The sequence below is a fragment of the Argiope bruennichi genome, chromosome 3 (genome assembly GCF_947563725.1).
Source record: "Argiope bruennichi chromosome 3, qqArgBrue1.1, whole genome shotgun sequence".
Taxonomy (NCBI): domain Eukaryota; kingdom Metazoa; phylum Arthropoda; class Arachnida; order Araneae; family Araneidae; genus Argiope; species Argiope bruennichi.
This window is the reverse complement of record NC_079153.1, coordinates 51,259,132-51,281,430: the sequence shown is the minus strand read 5'-3', so window position 1 is coordinate 51,281,430 and position 22,299 is coordinate 51,259,132. Positions and strand designations below refer to the sequence as shown.

At 26.8% G+C, this 22,299-nt stretch overlaps 1 protein-coding gene across 2 annotated transcripts in view; it reads right to left on the bottom strand.

Annotated features, from left to right (window-relative positions):
• Positions 1-22,299, bottom strand: part of LOC129962530 (nose resistant to fluoxetine protein 6-like) — a 51,177-nt gene that overhangs the window by 24,689 nt on the left and 4,189 nt on the right. The window contains exons 1-4 of one of the 2 annotated variants that reach the window (XM_056076286.1): positions 8,892-8,972; positions 4,934-5,339; positions 2,240-2,481; positions 217-331 (exon numbers count right to left, since the gene is read on the bottom strand). In XM_056076286.1, the coding sequence (XP_055932261.1) occupies positions 217-331; positions 2,240-2,481; positions 4,934-5,225 (649 nt within the window). In that variant the 5' untranslated portion in view covers positions 5,226-5,339; positions 8,892-8,972. Of the gene's footprint in view, positions 1-216; positions 332-2,239; positions 2,482-4,933; positions 5,340-8,891; positions 8,973-22,299 lie in introns of those variants that run through there. The other variant, XM_056076285.1, reaches the window with a different exon arrangement.

Sequence of the window (22,299 nt, the reverse complement as noted above, 5' to 3'; positions counted from 1 at the left end):
CGCACATTCATCTTTATTATAAGTAAAAATAGAGATATACAAAGTATAAGATCTTCTCTTTTCCGGAACGAGTGCACCCTCGTTTACTGTCTGAGATGCTATACTTTTCATTTGTGTAAAACATATAAATAGTAGCAATGTGACATTACAATGTTTTATATTAGTAAGAAAAAATCACTAAGACTAAGGACTAAATGTTGCTCGTCAAAAACTTACACATTTGAGCTACTTGATCAATATCTTCAACCATGCAACCCGACGGAACACAGATACTCATTTTTAGAGAAATAAAGTAAAAGAAAGCGGCATATTTCGCCATTTCACCCATTACCTAAAAAAAGAAAAAAAGTTTTATTTCTTTTCTTATATTGTTCAAAGACAAATAAATTATAAGAAGAAATAATCTTATAGGATAGTTAACGATTATGCATTCATTTCTTTATAGCTGTTTATGCCGGCTAACTTATTCACCAATGCACATGACTTTTACTCATTTCATCCCTTAAATTGCACTCAAAAAAGGAATTTTTCTTAACACTTGCATTTACAAACAACTTACACAACTTACATTTCCCTCCATTGGCTTATAATGGCGACGCAACCAACTTTTCATTATTTCATCCAGTAAAAATTATTTATAATGAATTCATATGTATTATGCAATTTATGATTTTTTTAAAAATGTATGCACATAGATCTAAAAATTATTTAAATATTACAAATATTGAGTCATTTTAAAACTTATTTTTTTGTACTAAAAAGTACAGTTCCTTTCGAAATTTACATGTAAAAACCTCTAGCTTTATTTCGAACAAAGTATGGCTGTATAATCTAAATGAAATTCGAATTTATTTTATTTTGACTTATTTTATTTGTAAGTTGTATTGACTTATTTTATTTGTAAGTTGTATTGACTTATTTTATTTGTAAGTTGTATTGACTTATTTTATTTGTAAGTTGTATTGACTTATTTTATTTGTAAGTTGTTTGTATTTTTGTAAGTTGATCAGTATTGTTATTATATACAATCTGCCTTTTAATACCTAACTCTCTATTGAAATGATTTTCTCTGTTCACATTCAGTATTTATTCTTTATTGTACCAAATTCGAGATATATCGATTTAAAATAAATCGAAAAAAATATTATTTTAAACCATAATATGAAATATGAAAATATCTGTTCCTAGTCGCCTTTCGCGACTAGCTGGTTTACCGGGGATATTGGTTATATTTACTATCAGTTAAATCGTGTAGATGTAATTTGGTTTAATCAAATTATCAGACCTTATAATTGTGTTATTTTAATTGTATTAATCTTGATGAACTGTATATTTTTTAAGACTTGTACAATTATATGATGATGTTATTAAAAAGAATTTATCTAGTTCGTCGCTCTTTTCTAATATTCGTAGTATTCCAAATTCATTTTTTTCGTAATGTAAACAAAACAATATTAAATAAAATCTTATCTTTTTAATTTAACAATTGAAGAATAACTTTCAAATAAATTTTTGATGAAGCAATAAAATCAGCTTGAATTTCATGTTTTTAATATAATCTATAATTGAAAAACACATTAAAAAATTTAAAAAAATAACAAAAATTGGATAAAAACTGCACGATTATTAAATTCGTATCATTAAAAAGATAAATTTTAAGATTTTTGAAGTGATGGCGAAATTAAGTTTTGTGCAATAATATTTCCAGAAGTTATGAAGCCGGCGTCCTGGCATAGGGGTAGCGCGTCTTCCCCGTGATCAGGGCGCCCCAGTTTGGGCATAGTTGTTCTTCCTGTTCTATCTGTGAGATGTGTGAATGTACCTTCCTGTGAAAAGGGGTTGTGCGTGAGTAGTCAAGTCGTACTCTTAGCCCAAGATGGCTCTACGATAAAAACACGAGGCGTTCCCTCTTATTCTTAAATCGGCTGTCTTCGAACAGCGGGCTTGACCGTGGCAAGTGCCATAAGAAACAACAACAGAAGTTATGACAAAAAAAAAAACTCATTAAAGTTTTGCTTAGTTTTTAATTACTTAAAATTCTAATTAAAAATATTTGAAAATCGCTTCCACGTGGATTTTCCCTGCTCTCCCAAGTATACATGTGCAAAATTTAGTATCAAACAGACACAGAAATTTAGTCTATTGATTCCCAACAGACACAGAAATTCAGACACACACATTCTTCGTTCTTATTAATAGAGCTTATAAATGTCCAAAAGTTATGAAATTAAAATCTTACAGTTCCACTCAAGGTCAAATTCCTCAACTCAGGTATGGTTTCATGCATCCAGTAGAATTTTGCTTTGGGGGGTAAAGGTGGTTTGATGTCTATCGTACAATACTTTCCCCTGAAAATGACATCTTCTTTATTTTTTCCCTTTTCGCTCTTGACTTCAGTGTTGAGGCATTCGTCATATACTCCAAGAGAAGACACCGAGCCAACGAGAAGACCATCCACCATTTTGGCACTGGAATCTATGACTATAAGAAAGGGAAAAAATATTAATAGTAACGAACTGAACTGATGTATTATTCAAAATAGATCAATTGGGATTCAAGAATCGATAAACTTTGAAATCTCGAGATTTTTGCTAGTTTATAGAAAATATTTGTATTGATCCTGTTACACTGAAGAAGATAAAAAAATTATCATTACAGAATCAAGAAATACCTCTTAATGTTTTTCCAATCACAATTATTCATAATTTTCGTGTACTTAAAGTTTTCAATTATTATTCATATGATAATAGAATTAAATTTTTAAAAAATCTGTTTGTTTATCTTCTATGAGTTTCTAGCTACTATTATTTCTGATGCAAAATGTGAATCGTCTTCTCTTAAATTATTAAATTATAATTATTCTTAGTTTTTAAAATTATTCTCAGTTCGTAATGGTTCATTGTCGATTATCTTATAACAAGCTTTTGCCTCTAATTTTAACAAATGCTCAAAAATGTTTTTAAAAAGTTTTTTGGAAAACTTTCTAAGCAGCAATACGCGCACTGATAATATAAGAAATATATAATATAAAATATTAAAAGATGTTGGTGCATTACTTTTTCCTGACGTATCTGAAACTTTCTCTTCATTTAAAAAAAAAATAATAAAACTTGGACATGAGTTAGAGATGTATTCAAATATTTGGTGCTGAAGCTGCTTTTAACAAAGGTTTAAAAAGAGTTTTGTACCTAAATCCTATCCTTCCGCTATCGATGCGTGGCGATACGTGGCTGGAATCGCTGATCCCTGTAGTCACGGTCTCAATTTCCTTCAAGAACCTTCCACTATCCAAACGAACCCCGGAAATTTCGTAACATTTCATTTTCTGTTGTTATCCATATATTCCTCTTAGAACAGGTTAATTGACAGAGCCTTTCTAGCTTTGTGCACGATTGCCAGTTTTGAAACTGGTCAAGAAAAATTGCCGATAATACGGTCAACACTCAGTTCTACAAAGTACTTCAAACCTTCCGCTACCATAGTAAACTGTGTTTTGTATACTTGCCAGGATGTTTTTCCGTCGAATGTCGAGAGTTTAATCGTCGCTAGGGAAGGTGTAAATACCACTTTGGATTCCTCATGTTCATGGGAAATCTGCTTCTTCAGGCTTTCAATCTCCTGCTTTATCGCATAAATGGTAAAACTTAAATCTGGAACTTTTGGACTTGATATAGTCTTGTTTCAAACTAAATATATTTGCTACAAATTCATTCCATCAATCACAATGTGACCGTTATTTTTATGAGAATTAATATCCTTTTATTATAGAAAGAGGAAAATTTTGCTTATCTGCATCTAATTAATTCATTAGGCTAAGACGATTAATAGTTTGAAAAATAAAAATGCATAGCATCTGAAATAGCTTACCGAATTTCTAAATTTGCAATAAATATACTTATTGTTAGAATATTTTTATAGGCAAGTAGGATCTAGAAATTTTCATTCCCTATCAGTTTAGGACACTAAAACTGCGCTGGTGAGAAAAAAATGCTGAAAATTTCAACAAACTGAAAACATAAAATGAAAAGTGAATGTGATTTCTTTCACAGGAAAAAAAAAATATAGCATTTCTCAAGAATATTAATCATTTTTGTGAAGATTCTTCTGGCAATCATGATTGTGAATAAAATGAACAGTGAATGCGATTTCTTTCAAGGACACAATTATAGTATTTCTGAAGAATATTAATCATTCTTGTGGTGATTCTTACGGCAATTATGATTGGGAATGAAATGAAAACTGAATGTGAGTTGTTTCATAGAAGAAAAATTATAGCATTTATGAAGAATATTAATCATTTTTGTGGTGATTCTTATGGCAATTATGATTGGGATTGAAATGAAAACTGGATGTGAGTTGTTTCACAGAAGAAAAATTATAGTATTTCTGAAGAATATTAATCATTCTTGTGGTGATTCTTACGGCAATTATGATTGAGATTGAAATGAAAACTGAATGTGAGTTGTTTCATTGAAGAAAAATTATAGTATTTATGAAGAATATTAATCATTTTGTGGTGATTCTTACGGCAATTAAAATTACTTTTTGAGTAACCTAAAACTAGCTACTCCGACCAGCTGGAAGGCACTGAAAAATCTGAATGGCCGGATTACCGGATCAGCAGTAATGGCGGAAATTGTGGTTGAGTCCAAAGGACCATCACCGGCCAAGGTACAACCCTTTCCTTGAAAATTACGTCCAGTCATTGATGGGAGTAGTCAAACCTCCACCTTTTTGCGTACCACCAGAGTGTCGAGAACCAACAACCATGGCAGAAGCATTTCATCTTCAATTACGAGGTGCCCCACTTGGGACTTACTTTTGGAGTAACAATATGAGTTTCATTGGTTACCAACAAATTAAATAAGCATAAAGAAAAGATATATGAATCTATGAATCAAAAGACAAAGGTAAAGATGTAAATTTTACTTACATTTGAAGGCCCATGGTTTAAGGTTCTTTAAACCCATAACGAGTTTCATTGTTTCTAGCAAACATTGCGAAGAAATATTCAAATTTTCGGAAGCTTTCATTATGTGGGGTAGAGCCATTTTGATTACCTCACTCGTAGCTTTTTTGAGGTTTTTCTCCATATTTTGCCATTTTTCTAAAACAGTCATATTTTCTGTGTTTTGCACCATATCTCCTATCAATGAACCTTGACATTTCCCTTCAAGTGCAACACAAAGAAGAATGATGGCGACGATGTTGTAAATGAATTTCATAGTTAATTTTTGAGATGTATAACAGAATTATCTTGGCAAAATCAGCTTGTATTCTCGAATGAAATATCATCTGTTTTGTAGAAGGGTATCTTCATGTATTATATTTTAAGAATTCTGAAAGAAAAAAGGAAATTATTTTAATATTTTAGCATTGTTCTGTTGCTTTATGACGGACAATTTACATAGTTGAGATTTTATTACGGTATAAGTTGAGATTATATTACAATTTATTTAAATACACAAGAAGATATTTTATATAATGTGGTTGATATATAAAATATTACGTCGTTTGACGTTATTTGATCCTGCAATAGAGAACTCGCTGCTTATACTATGTTTATATATATATATATATTTCAAATGCGTATTAATAACATTGATTTTGATAGTATCAATTTTAATACTTGTCATCAAAAGAAATAATAATTTTCATTATTTTTTTGTTTAAAAATTTTCAGTTGTTCGACGTGGAATATTTTATTTTCAAACGGGAAAATTATATTTTAGCGTTGGGCCAATCTCATATGAAGTTTAATCCTTAATCACTTTGCTAGTTTAAAAAGAAATTTAATTTGCTTGATTTAGATTATTTTTTCGTTTAGAAAAAATAATTAACTGTGGTTCAATTTCACATGAAATTTAATATAAATTGTTTCGCTTATTTAAAAAGAAGTTTAATTTGCTTGATGTGAAATATGTATTCACATGAAAAAATGTAAATTAACTATGATTTAATTCATATGAAGTGTCATTCGGAATTATTTTGCTTGTTTAAAAAGAAATTTAATTTACTTGCTGTAAAATTTTTGTAATAGGGAAAAGTTTAACTTGGTTATGACTCAAATGCATACGAAGTAAAACTTAAATTATTTTACATTTCAGTTTTTTAATGATAAATTTGTATTGCACAATAATAGTAAATACCATTACAATTTTTGTCCTTTCATCAATTCATTTTAAATAATTGAATAATTTTTGATCAAATTAATTTATTAATACATTTCTATTTAAGAGAAGGAAAGTATTCTTCATAAAAAGTTATATATAAACTATTTATTATTTTTTATTAATACATTTTTATTGAAAATAGATTACAAAATTCATTCTTCAACATGAAGTTTCTATCTGAATTTAAAGATGTGAAAATAAACTTCTGTGGTAAATACAAGGAAAATATTAGACAGTAGTTGATAGTTTGTGAAATGGATAATAATTTCCAGATTAGATAAGATAAAAGAAATTTTAGCGATCAACTTATAGTCTGAAATCACAAACAAATTGATGGTTTGTTATAGCGGTCAATGTATTGTTTTAAATTGTGCGACACGTTCAAACATTTTAGAAAATTATAGACATTATGTATGGAAAGAGATAAAAGAAATCAGAAGGAACTTAAATTTTGCTTACAAATTATTTCCTCTTTTCTATTGATTTTGATGTTATGATTTCAATTTCGAAATATATTAATGTTCATGTCTAAAGAGCAATTCGCAAAAATTATAATATATTTAAAATTAAATATATAATTATAATTTATTGAAATTGTAAGTTGCTTCGTTTCAATATATTATTACTTTACTATTAACCAAAATTTGTTTATAATTGATATTATATAAATTTGTATAGTAATAAAATATTACTTTATAAAGTACTGCTTTATATTAATTTAACATAAAGAAAATGCCATTTGTGAAAATTAATACGAATTATCTTTTTAAAAAACTAAGTGTAAAGATAAAAACAAAATAATATGATGAAAATATATTACAAATATAAAAAATAATATTGTATTATTAATCATCAGTGCAAAATGTTCGTTTATTAAAACCATTGCGCTTCAGATAAATTTACAGTAACAGCCAAAAAATTGTGATTACATTTTTGAATAAATAAATTTTAGAATTCGTTATTTATGCCTAATACTGTTTTAAAGAACATTAATGAAATATTCTGTGAAATTTCAGTAATTTAATACATTATGATGAATAAGTTTGAATTAAATTAAATTTTGAGTAACAGCAAACTCATGTAAATTTTGAGTAACAGCAAACTTAAATTAAAATTTTTGAGTAACAGCAAACTCATATTTGGAATTCTGAGTTTTTGGAACCTGCTTTCCCCCTTTTGAAATTTTCAGCTGAAAACTAGATAATTCGTACTTGTATGCATATGGTTTTATGATTCTTGTTCATGCACTGAGCAATGACTGCACATTTTATAACTCCTTGTGCATAACTATTTGGAGATTAATGTAATCACAGCTGCTTTCATAAATAATTGCAGAATGTTGTTAAGCATATATGTAACTTGTATGTTCGCATACTAAGAGGCAAGTTTTTTTTTGTAATTTTCAGAAGGGACGAAACCAAACAAACTATAAAATGGACCGCTTTCCACTATATCAATCCTCAGAAAAATCAATAGATGAAGAAAACAATTACAATGCATAAATTTTTACCTCAAAAAATTTTAAAATTTTGGGAAATAAATGTTTTTGTTCAAATCAATTAAAAGTGAAGCAATTAAAATATTATTTAACAGAATATTGAAATAAAGACCACACAATTAATAGAAAATATTGATATAACTACTTTGTAAATATTATTTTAGAAATTTAATAATCTATTTATTTTACTATGACTGTTACTTTGAAGTATCACCCATTCATGAATTTTCAAAAAAATATTTTTTCAAAGCATTCCGGTCATATAGTATGATATAATATACATGTATGTATGTATGTAATAATTTTTGATTTAAGTAGAATGCAAAAAGGACAAAAAGAGACGAACAAATGATCACTAGTCTTATATAACATAGGATTTCTGACCAGGCCATAATTCAATACACGTGGTGATCTTTGACACCTTTTCAAGGGCAACCGAAGATATCACTTTCTCTTGATACGTAGTACTGATGGCGCATTATTTTTTCAGAGGAATGAATTAAACCGAAAGTGGAATTGGATCACGAAATAAGAGAATATTTTAGAATGAAGTTACTATGGGCTAAATTAAGATAAAATCTTGGAAATTAATTTGGATTAAATTAAGAGTTTAAAATATCATTACATTTATATATATATATATATATATATATATTAAATAATAGAATATGACTTGTAAATTAATAATACCAAACATGTGAGTCAGATTTTCTTTCTGATTATAGAATTTTCCTTTTTTCGCCCAAAATAGTTCTTTACTTATTTACAAAATGCTTTTTTTTTGTAAAATTATTATAGTATTTTTCATATTCTATGAGATCTTCAATTAGAATTCTTAAAAAAATTATCTTATTCTCTTAAATTCTTAAATGTAATATAGATTTTTATATTATAAACCAAACATTGATTTCCATATGATGAAGTAAAATATTTTGAATCTAATCAATAAGTTTCTTTTACCATTTCATTTAAAATTATATATTCTTTTAAAAATGTACGAACAATTTAGAACTGCTGATGTTTGATCATAAATAAAAATTGCAAATGAAATATTATTTTTTTTCCTCCTAACCGAAATAATTATTGGATCATCACCTACATTCATCAACATTTTAGCAGAATTACTTGATTAATTCATTTATCTCAGTAACTTATTAATTAATTTATCTCAGTAATCATTAGGGTTCTACAAATAATTAATTTTATAGTAATTCTCTTACCTGGTAATTTCTTGTAAACTTGTTTCATTCCTTTCAAAACAACTGGAACTAAATTGTTTTTTTCGTGTTGATGGCAATATGGAATGGCACGGAGTCACATTAGAGTAAAATTTTACGAACTAAAAAAAGATTCCGAGCTTTACAGGGAAAAAAGCGGAGGAAAAAAAAAATAGAAATTACTCGAATTATGGAAAAGATCATGAATTTATTTAAGGTTCCCAAAGTTAATATGTTTTTGTGAGATAATTATTTATAAGATAAGCAGTAAGCGCTTAAGAAATTTTTCTGGTATTTATAAGCTTGGGAAAATGTTCGAATCGGGTTGTTATTTGATGATATCAACATATATATTTTTTCAAGACAATAATTGGTATTTTAAAAAAGGAAAAAGAGAAAAAAAATGCATTCTTTTTTTTATTGGCAATGATGGACATCAATCAACTCTTCAACGTCTTTTATCCAGGCTTGAATTGATTGATCATAGCAAGATAAAAATTCTTCCTGTTTATAAAATTCCAGAAATAATAAATCTTGTCTATATATAATTCTAAATTATCTTCAAGGCGTTTTGAGATATTATTGCTTTCATGTAATATTACAAAAAAATACTAATGCAGAATTTTTACGAAGATAATTTTTACGTTATAGTAAGAAATGGTAAGAGATAAATAACATAAAATTATATAGTAAGAGATAAATAACATAAAATTCTTCTCTGATTTGTGATTATATGCATTTACGACTTAATATTAAGTATTATTACAAGTAGATGCGACAAACATAAGCTCACACGCAAACACAAAAATGCCTCTGTTTATAAATGGAAGTATTCCCTTTATTATTTTTTAAAAACCTTTCCGTCAATCAATTTTTTAAAGAAAAATTCAGTTTTTTTATTTTTTGTTCTAAATAAATTTTCGCTGAAATATTTTATTAAAATGTCAGAAAAGAGATAAATTCGTCTGTTCTTTTATGACCAGACCAATTTTAATCAATCTGTTACAATATCATTAGTTAGATAACATCTATTCTGATGCAGATTAGAAGAATAATTTAGTAAGTATGCACCAAAATATGAGACATTTCGACTACATGCTAAAATTCATAAAAATCTTAAACATAAAATATTACTAAAACAAAAATTAATATTTTCCATTCTTTTTTAAAAACGTGTTATAATATAAAATTCAGATATTATTCGTAAGACTTAGAATCTATTCAAAAAATTTCAAAGTATTATGAAAATTATTTTAATATTAAAAATATTTAAAAGCGATCAATACGCAGTAAGTATTCAAGCTGCCTAAGAAAAATACCGTTTCTTTTCGCTTTGTATATTAAAAAAGAAAAACAATATCCCACCAGAAATACATTCAACGTGATTTTATTCCACCTTGGAATTGAACTACAAGTTGCCATCTGCTAAAGAAGACAGCTAAAAACATTACTTTAATAATGTTGCCATTCTAAAAATAAATAATTAAAAATATTATTACATTTTCAACAGTAAGTCTATGTAGGAATTTTCTGCTCGTAGCAATCTTTAAAGCAATTATCTATTATAAAGCTATTATTTGAAGAATGGGCTTTTCTCGAGTCGAAAGGTTTTACCGCTCATTTCGATTTTATAACCGAAATATCTTTAATGCATTGTCCTTGTCAAATAACTGTTTGTTCTTTTTTAATTTCTTACATGCAAAGAACACAAAATTTTATTTGTCTAAATTATCAGTGAACAAGGTAGCTAAGCATTGATTTTTCAGGACAGAAATTCGAAATGTGATCGTAAAACCAGATTCGCAGATATCTATCAAATTTTGGATTAAATTCTTTTAAAGAAGAAGGGCCTGTTATTGTTCATGCGAACGAAAAAAATAAATAAATAGAATAATTTTGGTGCATTGTTAATCATCAGAAATGCATATGTGAATTGAATTGTAGAGGGCACGGACCTTTTTGAAATAACTGAGTTAGACACTATAAAAGTAACTTACATAATAAAGGTGGTATCTTTTTGAATTTTTAATGCTAATTGTTTTTTAATCACTTAAATTGAATATAAAAATAAATCTGAATCGTGCCGGCTTTTGAGTTTTCCAACACCTCTGGAGATCTATTCATTGTAACTTCGTCTGACATTACTTGAAAATCACAAAAATGTCGGTTCGTCTAGGTTTCGGGAAAAATTTCATTTCGAATGCATAAAACCAGCGAGTTTCCATGTTCTTTTTCTATGATAGGTAGCATTAGTTACGTTACATCTTTTTTGGTTATTGATATTGGAGGAATGAACTATCGTAAACATAACCTAAAATTTTCGTTTTACTTGAAAAGATGGAATTGTTTGCTTGATTTTATATTTTATCAATTCCAATAGTATTTCAGTATCTCAAAAACTGAAGAACTTTCTTATCAAATAAACGATTTATTATAGTTAAATTTTTATTCCATCTGAGAGATGCTATAAGGTAGTAAATATGAGACAAGTTTGTAACAAGTTTTCATGGTATTTATAATAGTAAACTATAAGGTAAATAAAAAATAAAAAGTAGAAAATTTTTATTTATGATTTCTTTTTTTGTTGTTATTTCTGATGAATTATTTACATTTTTTTTTATTTTCATTGTTGTTATACTTTTTTTTCTCACTTTTATGCTTTTTATTACTTTTCAATTCTTTTCCATTTCATGTTTTAAATACCAAATGAAAAATAAAATGAGCTAGTTTTTCTTCCTATTGTTTTCTTTTTATAATCTAACTATATATATTTAGATCATTTATTGAACTCCGATTAGTGTAAACTCATAAAATTGTACAGCTTCATCTATCTTGCTATTTTAAGTGACTCCAGATTTGCCGAAATCCTTCTGCTTCTGAAATTATTTGAATTATCATCTGATATCATTATTTCTAATTCATGGAGTAATTGAAGGTCAAATTGACTTAAAGATTTAAAACGATAGGATAAAAAGATTAATTCTTATCATATCTAATAATAATTCTTCCTGCAAGAAAAAAAAACACGACTTCATAATACAATTATAAGACATTGCACTAAGCATATTTATTACTCTTGAACAATTGACTGTAACAAAAGGTTGTAATGCATTTTTCATGAAATGAAGCATAATGAACAAATGCAATTTATTGATGGAATAACTCATATATTTTCCTTTTCAGGTTTCAATATTTTTACTTTTGTAAATATCGTCTGCGCGTGTGGTTAATTTCAGATAATTTCATTTTCCAGTCTAAATATCTGTACTTTTCTAAATATCGTCTGCTTATTAATTGCATTTTTCTCTCTTTTGTTTTTGGCAACTATTGCAATGTTATGTTTACTTTTGATGCGTTTGTTCTATGTAGTACTTTTGTATGTGATGTTTTATTCGAGCGGATATTAAGGAGAATTCATACACCACAAGAGAAAGCACAGATGTTATGGTGGTTCATAGAAACGAAATCGATAGTGCAAGCACAGAGAAATTTCAGAAGTATTTACCAAAAAGATCCTTAAAAAGATTAATTCTTATCATATCTAACAATAATTTTTCCTGCAAGAAAAAAAACACGATTTCATAATCCAATTATAAGACATTGCACTACGCATATTTATTGTTCTTGAACAATTGACTGATGCAAGAGGTTGTAATGCATTTTTCATGAAATGAAGCATAATGAACAAATGCAATTTATTGATGGAATAACTCATATATTTTCCTTTTCAGGTTTGAATATTTTTACTTTTGTAAATATCGTCTGCGCGTGTGGTTAATTTCAGATAATTTCATTTTCCAGTCTAAATATCTGTACTTTTCTAAATATCGTCTGCTTATTAATTGCATTTTTCTCTCTTTTGTTTTTGGCAACTATTGCAATGTTATGTTTACTTTTGATGCGTTTGTTCTATGTAGTACTTTTGTATGTGATGTTTTATTCGAGCGGATATTAAGGAGAATTCATACACCACAAGAGAAAGCACAGATGTTATGGTGGTTCATAGAAACGAAATCGATAGTGCAAGCACAGAGAAATTTCAGAAGTATTTACCAAAAAGATCCTTAAAAAGATTAATTCTTATCATATCTAACAATAATTTTTCCTGCAAGAAAAAAAACACGATTTCATAATCCAATTATAAGACATTGCACTACGCATATTTATTGTTCTTGAACAATTGACTGATGCAAGAGGTTGTAATGCATTTTTCATGAAATGAAGCATAATGAACAAATGCAATTTATTGATGGAATAACTCATATATTTTCCTTTTCAGGTTTGAATATTTTTACTTTTGTAAATATCGTCTGCGCGTGTGGTTAATTTCAGATAATTTCATTTTCCAGTCTAAATATCTGTACTTTTCTAAATATCGTCTGCTTATTAATTGCATTTTTCTCTCTTTTGTTTTTGGCAACTATTGCAATGTTATGTTTACTTTTGATGCGTTTGTTCTATGTAGTACTTTTGTATGTGATGTTTTATTCGAGCGGATATTAAGGAGAATTCATACACCACAAGAGAAAGCACAGATGTTATGGTGGTTCATAGAAACGAAATCGATAGTGCAAGCACAGAGAAATTTCAGAAGTATTTACCAAAAAGATCCTTAAAAAGATTAATTCTTATCATATCTAACAATAATTTTTCCTGCAAGAAAAAAAACACGATTTCATAATCCAATTATAAGACATTGCACTACGCATATTTATTGTTCTTGAACAATTGACTGATGCAAGAGGTTGTAATGCATTTTTCATGAAATGAAGCATAATGAACAAATGGAATATTTTTTCTTCTTCTTCTAGAATTTGATAATTTTCTGAATAAATGAATCCGATAAGCTTACAGTTTATTTTTGTTCGACAATTTATAAAAACAATTTTAATTTTGGATTCGAGTCTGTCAGAGTATCCGGGTCTGATTTATGAATAACTATAATAGGAGTATAAGAAGATTAATGAAATTTCTGAATAAATCAAAATATATAAAAATAGTATCCTTCGCATAAGTCAGAAAATCATAGAAACAAGTATTTATTTAAAATTTTTATTAATATGAAAACTGCTTTTGTATAATAAATTCTAGTATACAAAAATCCTTTCATAGTCAAAAGCTTTTTAAATTGAAATTAGAATATTAATTAATCAGGCACTTTTTCAAAATGTGGATAGCTAATTTTCTCCATAAGTCATTGATATTTATTATATTAGTACTACAAATTTCGAATTATAAGAAATGCTGTATTTGTTTAACCAATTGATTTGAACTTGATTTTAAGCTTAGCTAAATCATTGCTTCAAAATAAATGAAAATAACATTGTCAAAAGACGCATTAAAACAAAAGGAAATTAAATAAAAACAGTATTAGTGTAGTTCGAAGCATGAAAGAGTCAAATGTTTAATTGATTTCTAATTAATTGTATATTTAGCTTATTTTTTTGTATTTGAAAACAATGCAAAATTAACTAATTTCATTAGTCTTCACACTGATTTTAGATAGCATTCCTTTTATTCTTATATAATTATTTCATACAATTTGGTTCAGTTCAGCCCAGTTGCTTAAAAAAAGATGTAGAACTCACAAATTTACATAGTACTTAAAATCATAATTACAATGATTTATATTTTTATTAAGATTCTAGATTATGAAACAAAATTAATAATATTTGGTAATGATATACACTAAAAAAATAGCATTCTATTCTAAATTTAAATTTGCTTATAATTACTCTGAAAACGTTTGCATATTTCGTTACCATTATGATACCGAAAGGAAAGCAATTTGAATAGTTAGCATTATAAATTGAAATTTCGTAACAAATTTCGTCACAAAAGTTGAAGATTTTCAAATATGAAGAATCACACAAAAGTATATTTCGAAACAGTACATCAAAGAGAAATATTTGCTTTCAGCTTCCTTAAAATCAAATAAAATTATTGCTTTAAGCAACCTTTACGTATCTTTAATCTCCTATTCTTTAGATGTCTGAAACAAAATAATTCTCCGTAATGTTATTTTTTAATTTCTCATATTTAAAGCATAACAAAAAGAATCTAATGTGAAAGTCAGAATATTCAAATGTGAGAATTAAGTTAATCTTTTCGACTCCGGAAAAGTAATTTATTAACTTATCTCAATCTATAAGCTTGATAATTAAAACAATAAAACGGAAATATTTTAAAATAATGAAACTTGAGGGGTAGTCGTTTTTTTTTTTCAATCTTATGGATCTGTTTCTATTTTTAAAATAATTTTGTCAACGGAGAGATCAGATCTATTAACTCGTAAATTGCTCTGAGTATAATAATTGAAAATACAATGAACTAGATGGATAGAACTTTGTATTTCCCATTACACTGATATTCTGCTTCAGATCTATTCAATCGAAAGACTGTTTCCTGATTTTTTGTCTAGTTAAGAAATGCAACAACCTAAGACGATAATAATTGGCATATGGTTTTAACCTTTAAATTGTATATGATATGTGTTAATTTTTTTCAAAATTCATACAAGAAATTGTTATTTTAGACACTTTTATAACATATTTTTTTATTCAATTCTGGAGGATTTAATCGGGAGCTAAATATTTCAAAATTATTTTGTATCACAGTTCTTAAGAGAATTTCCACTTATGTAAATGTAAGATATTGATGAGGAAACTATCAAATTTGTTTTAGAAATAATTTGGAATTTACCTCGTGACTATTATATAGTCAGTGCTGTTTAATTGCAAATAAATTTTCGTAATTGGTTTCAAATAAAATTTCGTAATTTCACTTGATTGTAAATTTTCCATTTACGTAGAAATAAAATTTTCATACTTTTTATAATATATTCCGAATTAAATTTAATAAGATTAATTTCTCGATACATTCTCAAGCTACTTTATATCTTAACAACTTTTGAAGACATAATTCAATCTAATCGATAATAAACATCACTATATAACACAATTTATTTCAAAAAAATCATCATGTCATTTATGTAATTAAAACTCATAAAAAATACATTCTCCCAACTTTTAGGTCAATATATTTTTTTAGAATACATATAATTGTTTTTTAAATAAGCCAGATAAAAATAATTCTTGGGTTTTCAAAGGTTACTTGAGTGTACATTAATGTTTATTTTAATATGTATTTATAGACACTGTTTATTCTAATAAATAAAAAATATAAAAAATAGAGAACTGGGCTTCTAAGTTATAAAAGGTTTTATTTTGTATGAAAAACGACAATATAAATTATGTATTTATGTATAATATTTTATTTACATGGTAGATTATATTTTATTTCTGTAGAATTGATTTTGACTTGTAAAAAAAGAAATACTAATGATAATGTTATCTTATTTATTGGATACATTTACATTACTCTGATACATTTATTGGAAGCTTAGTATCTAGGAGAATATTTATCATACTAATTTAATAAGTAATGCAAATTAATCCTTAAAATTACTTATAATTTTAATAAATGAACATTATATTTTATACAAAAAGTAACACTGTATAGAGACGGTAAAACTAGGAAAAAAAACCAATGCAGGAATTTAACATTTATTCTTAATATTGATCGATTTCAGGAAAATACTAAATTATTTTCGTTATTCATTAGGAATATGCAAATTAAATCAATATTACACATTATCGAATCATGAATATCATGAGCTTAGGTTTTATTATCGTTTATATTCAGTGCAGTCAACATATCTTTGCTACTATATTTTAGGTTTTAAAATATATATCATCCAATTTTCTATTAAAAATTAACTATTTATAATAAAATCTTATTATTTCTACTGAATTAATGTCCATAATTTATATTTAAATCAATTATTAAATTGTTATCAATCTCAAATACAGAATATTATTTTCAAATTACGAAATGAAAATACATATCCAACAAATACAATAATCTATTGTAGATATATGAAAGATTCTAATAAAAATGTCATTTTTTTTAAAGAATTCCTAATTGGTTCCAAATCGGAGAAGCCCCTTTTTTGCTTATTTCTGCGATAAGCAACTTGAATGTTGAAATTTTTCTTGTAGTTTTTGAAATTATACTGAATACTATTAAACGCTCGAAAAACTTGAAATAGTCCTTTGAAACATAATTTTATCATAAATTAGAATTAATATGAAAAACATCTATTTTAATGTAATCTAAATCAATAAAATTATTCATATTACCAAATGGTTCAACAGCGCTTTTTTAAAGCTGCTCACCCACTCAGCAATTCTTTTAATTTCAGTTTCAAATGAAGGAACTGTGATTGGAAAGCATGAAAACTATATGGATGTTTCTAACTTCCCACTTTTATGATTCCACTATTACCACTGGGCCTACAAATTTGAGAGCTATATTTTCCTAATATTTTTCTTGTTTTGGATTTACTTAAAACATCTTCTAAGATTATATTGTATTCATTTATTTCATTGATTATGAGAAATACCGCAAGAATAGCACACAAATTTCAGTTTAAACGATTCCCACTTATGTAACATAATTTAATAGTACAACTGAATATGTTATATACATTTTTAATTTTTGGTTTCAAGTTTAAAATGTCTGAATAAAATTTAAAAGCGTAATAATTTTGAAACAAAATTTATAAATTTTTTATATTTATTATTTATTGAGCATTCATTAGTTAAGAACAATATCCATTCATTATATTTTAAGAAAAACGTGATAAAATTTTTTTAAAGCACACGAATTTTGAAATATTAAAAAGAAAAATTCATTTAACCTAAATATAGTATATTTGATGTCATAGAAACTAATTTTAATCATAAAATGAACAAGCATTCAAAAAGATATCTGGAATTTGAACTGAATGTCAAATTTTGAGAAATAATTATGGTACTTTGATGCCTTTTAAAGCGATAGTAAGTACTACTTTGTTGATTTACTCCTAAAAATATTTTTAGAAAGGCCAAGTATCTTGAAAACGTCAGTTTTAGAAAATAACAGATGAGTTATGCGAAAGATATTTGAATAATCTGATGAAGAAACTGAGCTTTTGCTTTTAAGCAGCAAAAACATCCTTTCACACATAATAACATTATTCAATTATTGATACCAACTCTATTGTATGCATAAAACAAATCCATAATATGTACCCTCAAAGGTTTGATAACCGGTGAACACTCCCATGCGATAAAAAATATTAATCAAGATAGTCTGTAATATATTGTTAAATATTTAAAAAAATGTCAGCTTCAAATTACAGAAATTAGCATTTCCTAAAAACTCAGATATCAACCAATGACTGAGAAAAATATCGCTGTTCATCTAAAATGATAAATTATCTTCTGATATCCTATTGGATAGATGCCATGTCTAGATTTCATACCCAAAACATCATTAGATACAGGATAAACTGAAAATGATTGTGCAAGTACTTTATATTCTTAATAATAGCTGACTTCCCAAATGCAGGAGTTCTTATCTCTTTTTCCAGTTTAATCCACGAGATTCCAATGAAAGAAAAGAATCATTAAGTGACAATGTAAAATGAGGACAATAAAAACTGGCAGATCAAATCACAATTCAAATTTAATCATACCTACTTTATGATGTCTGTGCAACCCCCTGTTAATAAAGTCGGATAATTAAAGTAAAACTGTCAAATGTCAAAGCAAACACTTTTCTTATTTTAACTCATTAAAAATTTTATAAAGAAATTAAACCATTTATTTATAATTTAATAGATTTTGTTCGGAATAGAAAAGTTGTGTGTAATCAGTCTTTTATATTAAGCCTTTTATACTTTCTTCCAAGTATATGAAGTATAGGGAAAGTATTATAATCGTTAAAAAAATTCGAACTCGAGATTTTATTACGAATGTCTACGTTTTAGAGTCTACGAGTTCAAAAAACACATACTTGGCATTATGTTTGTATGTATGTGACAAAACTGTAGTTGGCTGAACGTGTCTTTTTTTCCGTAATCTGGAAAAGTAATTATTTAAAACAAAATAAAAAATGATTTGTTATATACATATGAAAATTCTTACGTTGGGTGGTTGTTAAAAATGCTACTTACAGCATTAAATTACCAGAACACAACAAAATGTAAGTACTATTTTAAGAGTATTAAAATAATGCATCAGATTCTTTTTATATTACAAGATATAAATTGGAAAAAAAAATATAAATAATTTAAACAATGGCTGTCATGTCCATAATTTCTTCAGCAAAATAAAGGTAAAAATTATTTTTGGAATTAAGATTTTATATAAAAAAAACTGAAATTAGTAAAAATAATGCATAGCTGAATCTATTCTATTGGTATTTAAAGCAAAATAAAATTTGCCACATTGGTATTTGAATAAAATGTTTTTTTTTCGACAAAATGTTCTAAAAATGATTCTTATAACATAATGCAGACAGAATTATCGATTTAGCCACAAGTTACAGTTTTAAAGGAAAATGTTGTTTTTTTTACTAATGTGGACTTAAGTTTCATTTCCAAATTGAGCATATTTTCATTTTTTTCTTGGCATTTAAGCTCAATAAAAAATAAGGAATTATTACTCTTTAACTTCAGTTTATTTATTTTATTATACTAACAATTAATTCATTTTTTTTGTATTACATTACTCGAGATAATAAAATATAATACATTATTTTTTTTAATTTAAAAGTTAAAAAAATCAGCTGGCTTGGTCTCTCCAAAAATTTTTCGCATATACTTCTCTAAGGATGTATTCTTCACTTAAAATTGAGGATACTGGGAAATAACTTGAAGGGAACGATTGATCAGATTTTTATTTTCTGAATTTACCATCATATTAGTGAACAAAAATTACAAAATATCGATTTTTGGCTTTAACGTTTTTGAGAGTCAATAATTTTTGGCGATTAATCGTCGACATGTAGTTAATATACAAATGCCAAAGAATCTAGGATTCATTTCCTATGTCTTTTTTATCGATGAACTAAAAGTAAAATTTGATATAGAACTACAGTTGTGGCCACAAGATCGCATACCAAATTTCATTTATCTAAATCATTCCGTTTCTGAATCATCACGTTTACATACACGAGGGAGTGCAGATAGACAGGCAGTCAGTCCCTTTACGGATTTGATTTTAAATTTAATAAGGATCAACATTTTAAATACCAAACTATTGCAACAAAGTTTATTTATCCAGATCTTTACGTTTTGTATTTATTTTTTCACTTGTATTTTGAGAACCGGACAGGCAGACTTCCAATGAAAGACTTTCGTTCAAAATTTGGTAAAAATATACTAATTTGCTATAAATTTCACAAAGTCCAAAGTACAAAAAGGGCAAAATCCAAATTTCATCCGTCTTGCTCAAAGCGATTTGTGTTCATATATAGACATAATTCCATGAGAATGTTTTTCAGACACGGGGAGATCTGAAACACCGAGATTCAAACATATTGAATTTTAATTTTTCAATCTAGATAATAATTATAGCACTTTTTCTTTATATATTTTATATATGAGAAAGTTAATTTACATATTAAAAATTAAAAATTAAAAATAGATAAGTTAATTTATATATTAAAAATTAAAAATATATAGAAATTTCAAATTATTTATTATATATATATATATATAACACTTCTGCTTGTCTCTATTTTGTTTGAATTCAAATTTGATTTTAAAAGAATTCTTGCACTCTAACTCACTAAAAAAACATTATAAACTTTTATTATAATTAATTTTGCGCTAACTTTTGAAATTATAGAAATAAATCGAGAATCGTAAAAGTTGATCTTACCGGAAAGACAGAAACCACTTACAATTTTGATGTTGCTTCAACTCTTCTATAAACATGGAATGGTATACTTTGAAATTATTTCTACATTTCTAACTGTTTGAATTGTGAACACGTGATTTAAAGAATCAAAATACAGAGACTTCATATACGTGTAAGCACCTTTTAAAATGTATGTTTCATAACTGCTCCTTTGTGCCATTTCATCAGTTGCTACTTAGTATAGCCAATTGTAAATGATAGAAATTCCATCATCCAATTATTTTGATAATTAATATTAGTGATTATTTTCATTCGGTGATTTGTCTGCCTATTATAAAATCTGTTTTAGTATACATATATTCAATTATTCTATGCATTTAATATTAATAAATAAAGAACCAAATCTGACGGCATTTTTAAATAAATGTTTTATAATGGATGCGTCAAACAATGCCCTATTTTCTAAATTACTATGCATTGTAGTCATTGTGATGCTTTTCTCTTTTGCAATAAATTTATTACTACCGCATTCTGCTTAACACTCTCAAATAATAGAAAATTTAGCACAATATTTTAAGCAATCAGCTTTCATGAAGCTCAAAAACAGACTGAATAAACAATCTACTTTCAATTGAAAAATGGATTCCATGTGTTTCATTTTATAGATTTACACGAGATTCTTTGGACAGAATAAATGATCTGTTTTAAATGGAAGAGGGAATTCTGGGAAATGATTCTTATAAGCTTCCATACTTTCTATATCTTTGCCAAATTTGAGGAAGAGAAATCGTAGAATAAAAAAAGGAGAAATTCATAAGTGGAATCACTTAAAACTATAAAATTATTTTGTGACTGAATTGAATTTGAATTTTATTATGCGAACGATAGATTCAGAAGAAAAGGTTAAATTTAGGGTCAAAGTTCTATATTTCGTAATTATCGTTCACCAATACTATGCGAAGAATTCGCGGGCTTACCAAAGGACTACAATTTTATGCGGAGGAAGAGGGATAAGGTCTTTATTGGAGTGTCTGCGAGAATATCTCGGGGTGACCACTTCCGCTAATTTTATATCAATTTTAATAAATAATCCATCGAATTTTATTTCAGCTTTATTCCTTTTCCACTTAATTATATATTTCTATGCGAAATTGCATTTCTTGTTACTAAAATATGTCTATGTTACCGGCGAAATATGAAATCCGGCATTTTACAGAATGCCTAGACATTGTATATAAAGTCTAAAACAAGCCAGCAATGTATGAAACAATTCATTTTTCACACATCTTCCAGGTATTCTATAGAATTCCAAATTAGAAACCGGCAAAGTATGAAATATATCTCCGATTCATTTCGAATAGTGGCAAGGCAAATTCAAAATCTCATTTAAGCCTACCGTATTGCAACAACTAGGTTAATATTAATTTTTTTATTTTTTATACGAAAATTTTGGTTTCATCAATAAGAAAGGCATAAATTTCGTTTTGTACAACTTTCATTTTTCGTTACATATTTTGAATAATTTTTTAAATGGCCTTCTTATTATTCCTTCCTGAATAATATTTATAGAAAGCCAAAAATTATAGAATTTTTGACGAATGCGCATCATTTATATATCAGGACCTTTTTTCATGCTTTGCCTAATTAGCATTTGTCATTCC